Raw genomic sequence first — 14077 nt, 5'->3', positions numbered from 1 at the left:
GTTAAGGATATCAATGAGCATCTTATTTCTGCAGGTGAAGTCATTTCAGACAGTTCCCTTATGCATACTGTTCTTGATGCCTTACCAGATTCCTACCAGACTTTTGCTAGTACTTGGAGACTTATGACCCAAGGAAATCCTGAAGTTGTCAAGTTTGATGCATTATGCACATTGCTGTTGCAAGAGTCACTTTCCAGAAAAAACAGGACTAGGCAGCGTGCAGTTGAACAGGCTTTTATTGCTTCTCAAAGAAAGGGTGGTAACAGTAATGCAGCCACTTCTTATGGTTCTGCTACGAGTGGAAAAAATTCCTAATGCTTCTGCTGGCAGCACTTCGTCTGGCAATTCTGGTGATAAGGGCAAAAAGAAGATGCGTTGCCATTATTGTAAAGCCAATGATCACTTGATTAAGTCGTGTCCTAAGTTGAAGGCCAAAGAGGCTAAGAAGAAAGAGGGTGGTTCCACTACAAATGCTGGTTCCACTACAAATGCAGCCATTGTTGAGTCTTCTGTGAAAGGAGATTGTGTTGCTGATATTGATGCAGAATGGGCTTTTAGCACAGAATGCACTTACAATCCTGCTGTCCATGATGCATGCTTGTCAGTTGCTGCAGATTCACATGTGTGGTATTTCGACAGTGGTGCTACAAAGCACATTACCTCACATCGTGAATTGTTTACCTCTCTCGAGTCTGTCCCTCATGGGAATTCAGTCACTTGTGCCAACAACGCCTCTCTTATCCAGTTCAGGGAGTTGGAAAGATTGTGCTCACTGCTGCTAATGGTAGTTCCTTCACACTTGTTGATGCACTTTATGTACCTGGGATCAAGAAGAATCTCTTGTCTGTATCCGCACTTGCTAGACTTGGACTTGTAGTCAAATTTGTGGATGACAGATGTACAGTTCATGATCTCAGTTTTGGTGATGAAATTGTTGCATCTGGCCTTTTGTGCCGTGGGCTGTATAAGCTCACTTTGTATGACAAGTGTGGACAAAATTTTGCAAATGTTGTTGCAGATTCAAGGGCTATTTCAGATGCAAAACTTTGGCATGCACGTTTTGGTCATCTGAATTTTGCCAGTTTGCTGCGTTTGCAAAAATCTGATATGGTTGCTTCTTTGCCGCCTCTTGAAGCACCTGTCAAACATGTTTGTGAAGGCTGTATTTTGGGTAAGATGCAGCGTTCTAAGTTTCCAAAGGATGGTTCAGTTCGGGCCACATGTAGGTTGCAGCTTGTGCATAGTGATGTTTGTGGGCCCATGCAAACTCCGTCCTTGGGCAATTACCTGTACTTCGTGACTTTCATTGATGATTACTCTAGGCATGCATGGGTATTTCCGCTTAAAGCGAAGTCCGAAGTTTTCATGTGCTTCAAACAATTTCTGGCTATGGCTGAAAATGTCTCGAAATGTACTATGGGCACCCTCCGTTCTGATCGAGGGGGGGAGTATATGTCTCATGAATTTAATGCATTTCTGGCTAGTCGTGGGATAAAACACCAATGTACAGTGCCTTATACACCTCAGCAAAATGGTGTTGCTAAGAGGAAAAACAGGTCAATGACGGAAATGGCACGATGTATGGTCAAAAGTCAAGCTTTGCCGCATTCTTTTTGGCTTGAGGCCATTATGTGTGCCACTTATGTACTTAACAGGTGTCCTACGAAAGCTTTGCAGTCTATTACTCCATATGAAGCATGGCATGATAGAAAGCCTTCTATTGAGTACATGCGTGTTTTTGGCTGTTTGGCATATGCTTTGGTGCCACAAGTGCAGCGCAGAAAATTGGATGATAAGGCTGTCAAATGTATTTTTGTTGGTTATAGTGCTGAAAGAAAAGGTTACAGGTTGTATCATCCGCAAACAAAACGTATTCTGGTTTCTCGGGATGTAGTGTTTGTGGAAGATTCTGTTCAGCCCTTGTTGTCATGTACTAGAGACAATAATGTAAGCTCACAGGACATTTATGACACTTTGTTGCCTCTTTTCAGTGGTGGAAATACGAATGTAAGTTCCAATGAGGCAAATGTATAGCCTATGGGGGTTTCTGAAAATGTTCTAGATCAGCCTATTACTGATGTAGATGTACATGATGTACTTGATGAGGAAAGGGCTGAAAATGAGCAGGCTAGAGGTATGCCAAAATGGCTGGTGCACACTTTGCGTGACAGTAAATTGGATGCACCTTTGTCTAGTTATACTTGTTCAGGCTCTCGCCATGCATCTTATGCATCAGATTGTTATGCTTTGGCTGTGTCTAGCTTACATGATGTTGAGGAGCCTCTGACTTTTGATGAAGCACAAAATTTAGAAAATTGGATGGCTGCCATGCAATTAGAATATGATGCACTTATAGAAAATGACACATGGACTTTATGTGATTTGCCTCCTGGCAAAAAGGCCATTGGTACGAAGTGGGTTTACAAGTTGAAACGCAAGCCGGATGGTGAGATCGATCGCCATAAGGCTCGACTTGTTGCAAAGGGTTATGCACAGCAAAAAGGCATAGATTATGAAGAGACTTTTGCTCCCACTTGTTGTATGACTACTGTGCGTTTTCTATGTGCATTGGCAGCTCATTTTGGTTGGGATGTACATCAATCAGACATTGTTACTGCTTTCTTGAAGGGTGACATATTTGAGGAAGTTTATGTAACGTAGCCTCACGGTTTTGTCATAAAAGGACAAGAGGACAAAGTGTGCAAATGTAACAAGGCTTTGTATGGGTTGAAGCAATCTCCTCGTGCTTGGTATGAGAAAGCTGACACTCATTTGGTCAAACAAGGCTTTCGTAATAGTCCAACAGAAAGCACAGTGTATGTAAAGCGTGAGGGTGATGTACTTCTCATTGTGGTTCTTTATGTTGATGATTTGCTGATCACTGGACCAAATGAGAGACATATTGCTGAATTTAAGGCTGATTTGAATGCTACTTTCAAGATGAAAGATTTGGGGCTGTTGCATCATTATTTGGGTATACAGTTTAAGCAGTGTGATGGTGGTATTGCCTTGTGTCAGAAAAGTTACATAGAGACATTGCTATGTAAGTTTGGACTTGAGGATTGCAAACCTATTGCCACTCCCATGGAAAGAGGTTTGAAGTTGAGTCTACATGATGCTGGTGATCCTGCTGATGTCACTCTTTACCAAATTGTTGTTGGCTGCCTCATTTATGTATGCAACACGAGGCTGGATATTCAGTTTGCAGTCTCACAGGCTAGCAGATTTATGCATAGCCCAGGGTCTAAGCATTGGCAGGCTGTCAAGAGGATTTTCCGCTACCTTAGTGGCACTTTACATCTTGGCTTGTTTTATCCCAAGGGGGGATCATTGCCGCCAGACTTACATGCTTTTTCGGACTCAGATTGGGCTGGTTGTTTTAACACGTGAGTGTCCACAAGTGGTTTTTGTTTCATGCTTGGCAGTTCATGTATATCATGGTTGAGCAAGAAGCAACCTACTGTGGCCACTTCGAGTTGTGAGGCTGAGTACAGGGCAGTCTTCATAGCTACGGTTGAGTGTGTATGGCTCAGACGCCTTATGGCTGATTTGGGTGTTGGACAGGACACTGCCAACACTATCTACACTGACAGTCAGAGCGCATTGGCAGTTGCGAGGAACCCAGTTTTTCATGCTCGCACAAAGCACATTGAGGTGCATTACCACTATGTCAGGGAGAGGCTCTCAGCAGGAGAGATCAGCTTGGCTTATGTGCCAACACAGGACAACCTTGCAGATCTTTTCACAAAGGCATTGTCTCGTGAGAAGCTTGAAGCTTTCCGCAAAGCTTTGGGCTTACTCCCCTTTGTGGACTGATCCTGTCCTCAGGGCATGGCACTTCCCTTTACTCATGTGCCAGCTCTCGTTCACCGCATCACTCTAGGGGGGATTTGTTACCATATACATGTGGTAGTGATGTGTGTGAACACACTAGGACCGCCGGGGCATTTTTTCCCTCTTTAGGAGGTTTTTTCCCCCGTGCATTGTATATATGCCCATCACTCTAGGGCTATCTATCTTTCCATTGCACACCAAGTAATACACTCTCTATTGTGTGCCTTGAGCTTCCTTCGTCTTCTCCAAGCTGTGTGTGTTTCTCTGCAACCCTAATTCCAACAGAAGCTTGGGGCTTGAACTTTGTCTGGGCCCTTCCAAACTGGCATCGTGGGAGAGGGGAGCACCCTCCTATGCATTTGATGATGCATGACTCAGGGGTGTGGCGAAAGCTCGATCATGGTAATACTTGTTCTCTTGGTCATACCACTTGCAAGTCCTCCTCTTGTCATTATGTGTGGGGCCACCTTGGCCCACAGGTTGACTCCTTGTTTTTGAGGATTCTTAAACTCCTCATTTATCCTCCTCGGACGTGAATATTTGGTCAACACAAAAATCGTTCCACTTGCTCTTTCCTTTCATGTTTGTGTTATCATCATTGGCCAAGTCTACAACCACCTTCTTTTTGGTTGACTTTGGTTTCTTTGATGGGACTTGGCTCTTAGGTGTCACCTCCTCATTGACTACTTTCTTGTTCTTGGAGGGTTTTTTTTCAGCATTTGGACAATTGAGAGCTTGGAGGGTTGGGTGGAGGGTTAGGTAGAGGTTGAGGAGTAGAGAGACTACTTTGCGTAAGCATAGGGGAGTTATGACTAGGCGCACTTAGAGGAGGTGATGGATATGGCGTTTGAGAGGTCGTGGTATGGTTAGGAGGCCTAAAGAAGTAGGGGAATGTAGAAGAAAGAGAGCTCAACATGGCGGTAAAACCATGAGGGGCCATAGGAAAAGGTGGATGAGGGAAGGAATAGAAGCTTGGTTGAGAAAATGTCGTTTGCAAAAGAATGGGGTCCTTGTCCTCCCTTTGAGAATCGAAAAATTGACTCGCATTGGGATCCATCGTATCTAATCATACAAAACAAAAAAAGTTTCATCATGTGTGTGTTGAACTTGACATAATTACAAAATTACGAAGTGAAACCATTGCTTGCACATGGTTACCTTGAGCTTGTATGTAGCGTCGCTCCCAAAGAAAGTGCAACTATGAAAGCACACAAAATGGCACTTGTTAGTTTAAAAGAGATTAAAATTATGGCATTCATTGAGTCAAGAAAATGATAAGGGAGGAGGATACTGGAAAAAAGTGCACCTTGCTAGTCCCAAAGTTGATGGAAATTAGAACTTTAGCACTCTATTTAATGGAGAGAATACATGTTTGTTTTGTGTTGTAAACAGGTTACATAGAGTATGGAATGGTTGAATTTAAGGGGATTTTTGGTACGTTATGCATTGTTAATGTTGGGATTTGGAAGGTTGGAACTTGTTGGAATGAAAGGGTATGATTTTCTTAACTTGGTGAGCCCAAGGTGCTTTTTGCAATATCTGAACGCAGAAGCCACCACGTGGCATTAGATTTAAATTAAAAAAAACATCACTCTAATGAAAAGCTCTAAAAAAAACTCCACGCGAAAAGCTGCCAAGTGAATTAAATAAATAAAAAAACCAGTGTCGTTGCTCTCGTACAGAAGCGGTCGCTCTTCTCCACAAGCAGTTCGTAGGTTCCCAGAAGCAGCTCCTTGCGCCTCCTAATCGGCCTTCTTTTGTAGTGCAGCCTGCTTGTGCCTTCCCCACACAGCGATCATAGCAGCTTTGTAGTGGCGAGTTCAACAGTATGTCCAGCTTCAATTACTACCTTACTCAACTCTTTTCGGCAGACAACTACTTATGGACAACATTATTCTGCTCCAAGTATATAATCTCGTGCAGATTCAGTGCCCTCGGCCATCCTTCAATGTTCATGGAAATGATATGCAGCAGATCCCCATGCCTAATTCTCAAGTTTCACACCAATTCTTTTCCGCACAGTTTGCCTGTGAAGCAGCAAGCCGAGCAGAACCAGAAAAGAGTACCAAAGACCTTTCAAACCCTGGTTATATTTCGTAGATCATCAAGCTAGAGGGTACTTCGGATGCTTGCCGACGTGATGAGCATTCTCAAAGATCGGATATTTTGTGCGATCAACCAATGGCAGAGGTCTGTTCTAGTGCTACTAAAACAGAAGATAATCAGATTTCAATCGATGATCAGTTGGCCTAATCTGGAGTCGAACCACCAAAACTCGCCCGTTCAACACATTTTTTCGCTGATGCTATCAGGGTGTTGCCGATGCAACTGGAAGAGGTCGAAAAAATGAAAAGAATAGACGTCGAAGTGGACATGAGGACAAAAAATCTTAGCAGGATCGATCACAACGAAGCTGTGATGGTTGTCCTCAAGTAATTAAGCCAGCGGCTTCAGTACTAACTGCTTGCGCTTTTAGCAGAGAGTGTGAGGAGATTAGTGAGAGACAACTCAATGTCGAGGGAAAGGCATTGGGGAATATTGTCACTATGCACAATCATGGTCTGATGAGTTGTTGACTTGAGTCGCACTCCTCGTCCAACTTTGCTGATAGCCTATTTGAAAATTTGATGAGACAAGCATTTCAGAACAATCTGCAAACAAACAAAAACATCTCCCATAACCAATTCAACGCAGAATATGGTGTCCGTTGGAGTTGGTTAATGTGTAGCTCCAAGGAGATGCAACAGCATTGCAGCGGAAGTCAAGTAGTCAATCATGCAGGTGCCTACGTTGCGGACTAGGATCAAAAGAATAGTCAAAGAGCAGAAGCGGAAGCTAATTCTTTTTTCCACACAAAGAGCTTTGATGCTGGAGAAGCCGAAGAACAAGGATAGTGGATTAATGGCATATCGAGAGACAGGCATACCAATATGTTAGGACCTATAAGCCTCCAACAATAGTTCACTGTTGGCCATTCAATATCTGGGTGGGATAGAAAATTTTTTACAGACAATGTGGCTAATATTGCGGCATGTAAAGAGATTCTCTTTCCAAACCGCGTGCAGGCGGCAGCCAATGCGGCCGCAGTTGAGATTAGCAACAGTAGTATACTATAGCGTTGCTCTTCAGCAAATGCATACAAAGCAGGGAATGCTCATGGTGTGGATTTGAATGCATAGCAGTTGTTGCTTTAGAGCTCTCTTCTTGCCAATAACCATGATTTGGTGGCGGATTCTATGAGCAAAGATCCATGTACGCAGTAGCTATCGGATCAAGTTCGGACGGTTGCAAATGCAAACATCAATTTGGTATCGATACATAATGCAGGTTAGCTAGCAAGGAGGCAAGAAGACATAATTGCTGACCGAAGCAGCTTACAACTCAGAGAGAGAGAGAGAGAGAGAGAGAGAGAGAGAGAGAGAGAGAGAGAGAGAGAGAAGGTAATACTGATCATTGGACATAGAGCATAAAGTTACATTTGCATGTTTTGTGTATGGCAGGGAGGACATATATTCACAACACTGCACGTTTCAATTGCACAAGCGTGACTCCAGCTTGACAACATTGCAAGGTCCGTTATCTGTATCCAATTTTTCATGCGCATGCGTTTGCTTGGCGCAACACATAAATGCTACAGGGCAGGGCACGGCTTCCGTTTCTTATAATTTTTTGGAGATACCACAGTGCCAGCTCTCCACCATACTTTTGTATGGCACCTCTGTATGACGTGCACAACATACTTTGCACTTTTAGTATGACGTTTCATTGTAACACGATATGTTTAACTATTCACATCGCTTTTTTGTAGCTTGACTCAAATATCGGCGGCGTGTAGATTGGACAATCAAAAAGCAGGAGTACAAGATTGCAGGTCAGTAATGCACCTCATTTATTATTGCAATTCATTCATGCTTTATCTATTTTCTTGTTTTAGAATTTTCCGCATTACTTCGTTTGCTTTTATTTGGATCTCGTTTTCAGAACTATACACTCAATGTCGATCAACATTTGCATGTGAGTTGCACATGTAACTTTTTGCGGACGATTGATTGCCAAATGTATGTGATGTATTATAGTAGTGAATACACAAGTAGTGAATGCATGTGGTGTATCACAATAGTGAATTCACCTTGTGCATCTTTACTTTAGCTCTAAATAAATTATACCATACTAGGTGTCTAAATAATTAATGCCATATTATATATGTCCTTGTTTCTCCCATACTTAGGTGTCAGTATCAAGTTCTCAAGACCTAGAAGATTACAATTTAATCGTCAATAAGCTAAAGAGTAAACTGTAGCCAACTTGAAACTAGCTTACCGTCCATATGCTAGGTGACGGTTTGAATTCACTGCATTGTATAAAGATTGGAGCATGCAATGTGACATCTTCGCTCACAATAGATGAAGCGCATGTGTATGTCACATCACAGACATCCAATACTAAAACAACCTTGCCTTGAATAAATTGTACAATCAAACTGACATTACAAAACTTGAAATGAAAATGAATGCGGGTAACATAAATGTCCTTGAAAATATCACTGAAAATATTGACTTGACAATCAGTGCGGCAAACGGTGCAACATGCATTATCGATGCCATAACACAGAATGTAAATTTACATGTATCATTTTCCTCATTCATTGTACTGGGAATAACTACAAAAGAAGAAAGGCAACACACAAACAACTATAAAAGAAGAAAGGCAAAACACACTCAAAATCCACCTTCAAAAATGCGAGCCGACGTGTTGTGCTAGCAACCATTCAATGAAAAATTTCATTCGTAATACAACCTCGCTTGGATATAATCTCAACTGTAACCACTCCTATAATCTCTAATAATTGATCCCATAAACATTATAGCATTTTTCGAGTGTAAATCCCTTTCACGCAATGCCGCCCTTCCCAAATTAGTCTTGCTTTTGTTCCGTTTAGTCATGCTAGTTGCTAAAAGTCAATTTGCATATTTCATGTTATATTCTATAGATGTTATATAGCAAGGCCCACCAAGCAAGACTAGTTTTAAAATAGTTATTTGGATGGCATGGCCCGCCACCTAGGTGAAGTGGAGGGTAGAAGCAATTTGTTGTTTTGGGGGGGAGGTAAGGGGGCGGCGGGGTTGTGGGGTCGAAAGAACTTTCCTTCCGTGCATTGGCAGCCAAAGCCTCCACTACCTCTGCGCCTTGTGAATAGGGCAGTCCATATGGACTACACTACCCATTGCCTCCGCCCCTCCCCGAACCTAACCTTAGTTGTTGTTCCTCACCCCAAGTGAAAGTATTACATTAAGCTTTCAATTGGTCAATCATGGGAACATAAATTTAGCATAGTCTTAGTTCTTAGTTTATTGTTTTTGTGTGGGTATGCATCTCTCCATGCACATACTTGGTTTACATGGTGATCTGCTGAAATTTTGGGACTTCATGTCATCTTCGAGCCCTTCAAGCCGGTCGTCATTTTATAACTTCATTTTCACTTACGTAGAAAGTTGCCCAATGGCCTGCATCCATAAAAGCGCAAAGAAAACGTTTCGTCGGTGTAAATGCAACCTAAAATTGCAACTGACGTGTCCCCAAAGAGGTTAGGCTCTTTGCTTATTATTTGTGTGTGCATCTGCATCTCTTCACGCACATACTTTGGTTCAAATCCTAGTCTATAGCCGACCCCTTCAAGCTGGTTTGGAACTTCATTAGTGCTTCGTGGAAAGTTGGCCAGTATATGCTTCCACAGAAGCAGAAAGAAGAAGTTTGACATGTCTCAATGAGGCTAAAATTGCAACTTCGTTTTACGTGGGAAGTTTGCAATGGCGTGCATCCACACAAGCAGAAAGGAAAAGTTCCACTAATCTGAGGCCCATGTCACACTAGGCAGGTGGCCACCATAGAAGGGGGACAAGAGCCAATAGCATTCACTACCTTTAGCTTTGCAAGTCACATGAGGTGGTGGCCAAGGAGAAAAAGGTACATGTTGGCCTGTTGAGTCACGACCGGGTGGGACAGAAACATTCAAGGGCTCATCGTAGCCCATCCTCGCGAATCGCCCCTGTATACGAGCAACCAATTACCACTTAGAATAGGCCTGCAAAGCTGCAAACAACAAAAGTGAGATGCCACCTTGTCTGGCAAGCCATGGAGATGCATGCAAACTTTTCTCTGTGGGCACTCAAGCCATCGCATGCCAACTCAGACGTGAACGCCGACATGTTTGACTTCACCCCAACATTGTCTGGTGGGGGGGCATTGACCTTGTGTCCAACAGCTACGAGAATTATTTTGTGTTTTTTGGAACATCCAACGGTCAGTATCACTTGGTGATCGTGAGGCGTTGATCCCACCCTCCCAACATAGGTATCATTAAGTGACGAGGGGGACGCACACTTACAGACACACAAAGAAAGAGAGAGGTGTGCTCGCACGCGCACACATCCATACACACAGACGCAAGCCAGGGGATGCTCGCTTCTACGTAACTTCGTTTTACAAATTGTTGGCAACGCAGGAAGGTAATCTCCCCAAAAAATACACACACACACTACATGCCCTTGCCTTGAATGCACCCATGATTTTCAGCAGAATGAACCCAAAGTTAACAAGATTCAATCTGCTTGCGTCCAAACACACAGGGGTTCTACATCCATCAGGTCTTTTCCCTATTCAGCATGTAATGGATTCCATGAGGGCTCATCCTCTTAACCCCAGTGCTCCACGCTTCCACAGCTCTGCAGACACCCCCTTGGCAGCAGCTCGAATTGCCCATTCCCCCGTCAGCGGTAAGATCGTCATCACTGCCTTTGTCATCCTCGTCATCATCAGTATCTTTGTTGGTGCCTGTGCCCTTTCCTGGCGCCGCAACCGTCGCCGGATAGTCGTATCGCGGCGCCGCGATCAAGATCGATCATCACAAGGCTTGGACAAGTCTATTATTGACTCCCTGCCTACATTTACTTACAAAACACAGCTTTCTAACAGTTCCAGTGTCGAAGCGGGGCCACCTGAGTGTGCAGTTTGCCTGATTGATTTTCAGCATAATGACGCTTGCCGTCTGCTTCCAAAATGTAATCATAGCTTCCACACTAAGTGCATTGACAAGTGGTTTGTCTCCAATATGACTTGTCCCATGTGTCGCACTCTTGCAGAAATGGTGTATCCAGAAAATAGATATTGCTCAGAGAGTATGAGAGCATGTCTTTTACCTTATGAAAACCTCACTGAGCAAACACAGAGGTTAGATTCAAGCCCTCATCACGAGGAAATGAGTATTCGGGCACTGAGGCTGCGGTCACGATCCGCAACATGCGTTCTGCGAAATCAAGATCTAACCGCCCGACTGCAGAGAACAAGGTCCATCAGTCATTTCAGCAGAGAGCATGATGAAGGGCTGGGGCTAAACATGCGTCAGATACTAGCACGCACCTCTAGCTCCAAGTTTAATTATGTGAGGTATGGTATGCTGGGGCAGGAGAGAGACAATGGTACAAGCAGTATCAATGCAATGAGGACAAATATGCCCACTAACATAGACAAAGCAGAACGTGATGGGCAAAGCGATCATCATCTGAGGACTGATGCATCAAAAGGTGTCCATTTGTGCCTTTGGCAAAGGTCTGCCTCTGAGAGGTGTCTTGACAAGAGGCAAGACTCAAAATATCCGACCAATTTCCTCTTTGGGGGAAATGAGTTACATACGACGTCGCATCTGTGTAAGGACCATTGCCAGGTAGGAGGAAGATCTCTTCCCCATCTGAGCATTGAGATGTCAAAGCTTGAGGATAAAGTCTCTTTACAGGGTCTCTCGGCATCAAGCAGGCCTTCCCTGGGCCTCTCAACAGGATAGCAACGGCCTCTTCCACATGCCATTTCGCCTGTGGCACATCAGCAACCAAGCCAAGTGAAGCCATTGAAGTCGCATACTAGACTCAAGGAGTCGACAAATCATTAAGTATATATGCTATGGCGGTGCATCCTTGTTTGTACAGGCTTGGGGGAACAATGCTATTGGGGCTAGATAAACTGGTGGCATATTGTGTAACATTGAGGTGATCAGTCATCGTCATAGTTTGGGACGTCTTACCCTTACGAATGCTCCGAAGCATGATCTCACTTCATCTTGCAATACAACTTTGCTGAATGTCTCTACACCAGCAACAAGCATGTTCAACATCTATATCAGCATCGAATGGACATCAAACAGGGCAAGTAAGGTTTTTCAAGCTGGATGGTTGAGTGAGTGTTTCTTGGGTTTTGATGGTACATTTACAACTAGCATCCAGCCTCTGCGAACATGGGATAGGTATAGCATCAGAAACTAAAGAAAGTTGCAATTGAGGTTGCGGCATTTTCATCCACACGAATCACATTAGTACCATGGTTGTCGAGTCTTTGCAAGGAATTCCATACTTCAGCATGCTCGTTCCACAACTTAGAACACTAGGGTTTACATGGTACTGCATAGTTTATGAATTTCACCACCAAAGAATGTGTCTGCCACCACCAATGTTTGCAAACTTATAGGGTACCTCTTATTAATAGGAAGGTTGGAATCCAAAACCTGGTGAAAGTGAATTGATTTTAGTGATCTGGAAGCTGGTAATGAAACTATAGAAGGTTAATTATTCTAGCCCCCAAAACAAATTGTTGATTCTAAGCCTTGCCCAGTTCATTGATGGTGTAAGATTTCTTCGAGTGTTCACTGAACGATTGCTTATGTGCTTAACGTTGGGGCTATGTCTTATGCTTCCCCTAGCCTGCCCTGTACACGAATTGGGTCTTCCCTCGATCTGCACTGTAGCAACTGCCGGTTGTTGATAAGAATACTATTGCGAGAGGAGCTTGTTGCATTCTGGGTGCTGAGATGCGTCATCACCAAGTAGTGCAGCATATAAGTCTCTATTACCAAGATGATGAATAAAATTATCCCAGTCACAATGTTATAAAGATGGTGGTGGAAAAAGCTTCATTGAGCCACTTCACATCCCAATTCATTTGCACCATAAGCACAAAGCATTTAATAGCGGCTTTTAAAGCATAATATCCATGGATTCCTGAATCGTTGAAAACTTGACAAGTAAATTTTAAGTGATTGTGTGTCTTGGAGGGTTCTTCTTTTGAAGGCAGGATACATAACCAACTCTTCAAATGTCAAAGGCAATTGACTACCTTTTCTCAAAAAGTAAGGTAAAAATTTGGTAGAAATGTGGTAGAGGTGTGACGCATTCAAATGCAATAAGGAATAATGTTATTACAAAGGCGGAATTCACAGCAGCCTCCGTGTGTGTGTGTGTGTGTGTGTGTGAGAGAGAGAGAGAGAGAGAGCGCTCCCCTTTTTGGCCTGAATAAGGCCTTGGGTGCAAGTCCTTTTGGAGCAATTCCTAATCGTTGGATCTAGATAGTTGGATTCATGACACATGGCTCCTCCATTACTTTGCAAATCATAGTAGATGACACACTGTACATGAATAAAGACTAAGATCCATGTGTGCAAGAGATAGGAAAAGTGATAGAGAGAGAGAGAGAGAGAGAGTGTGGTGTGTAGGCTGACGGTTTCTTTTAAGTTTGGAGAAAAGAAAAAGGTCAGCCTAGTAAGAGAAGGAAAATGACAAACAATTTCCTATGTTTTCTATATATCATAACCCAAACAGTTCAATTCGTAAGTCCATGGTGATTTTTCACCTTGTTTTTAATCAGAAAGGAGCATGATTGTACTAAGAGAGAACAAAACAATACATCCAAAATGCCCAAGGAAGGGGCCATAAGATGATACAACGTCTTGACGGCTATCCAAGTCCTTCAGTACATATTGGCATATTTACATTTGGAGGAGAGCATCTAGCTCATCTTGAGATTTGACAAGCAGGGTGTTTTAGGGCAAGAGCATCCAGATCAGCTTGAATTTTGACAAGCAGGTCTATAGCATCCTGCCATTGGTCCTGCAAAATTTGTAAGTTGTCCATTAGGGTCCATGCTCCGAATTGTCCCTGACATCGCATGTACCCCGATCGATCCTTGCTTGTTAAACAGCTGCTGAGCTACATTCTTCAGGTACAATGGGCACTAGTTCAGGGCTAATTTCTCCACTTGTAAGTTTTTCCTGATAAAAAGATACTCTCAGGTTTTGAACCTGGTAAACCCCCTCATACATACATATGTTTCTTTGCCTCCAACACTTCCTGCTAGGAGTGGCCCTATTCTTTTGTTTACCATAAGGGGCCGAGACAGGTGGTGGCTTGGGTGCTTGAGGGGG

General features: G+C 43.3%; 1 protein-coding gene across 1 annotated transcript; it reads left to right on the top strand.

Moving 5' to 3' along the window:
• The first annotated feature begins 10236 nt into the window (after nt 1-10236).
• On the top strand, nt 10237-12897 carry LOC147442059 (uncharacterized). Its single transcript, XM_086529571.1, has 2 exons — nt 10237-10340; nt 10461-12897. Exon 2 carries the CDS (start codon nt 10502-10504, stop codon nt 11669-11671), a length of 1170 nt encoding a protein of 389 aa, XP_086385697.1. The 5' UTR covers nt 10237-10340; nt 10461-10501; the 3' UTR covers nt 11672-12897.
• Nucleotides 12898-14077: the final 1180 nt, after the last annotated feature.

This window comes from Adiantum capillus-veneris, chromosome 14, assembly GCF_014529385.1.
Source record: "Adiantum capillus-veneris isolate H3 chromosome 14, ASM1452938v2, whole genome shotgun sequence".
Classification (NCBI taxonomy): Eukaryota; Viridiplantae; Streptophyta; class Polypodiopsida; order Polypodiales; family Pteridaceae; genus Adiantum; species Adiantum capillus-veneris.
Note: the sequence above shows the minus strand (reverse complement) of the source record. Positions and strands in the feature narration are given on the sequence as shown.

Coding starts and splice junctions, on each gene's coding strand:
- LOC147442059 (XM_086529571.1), top strand. CDS start 10,502: ATGGATTCCATGAGGGCTCATCCTCTTAACCCCAGTGCTCCACGCTTC.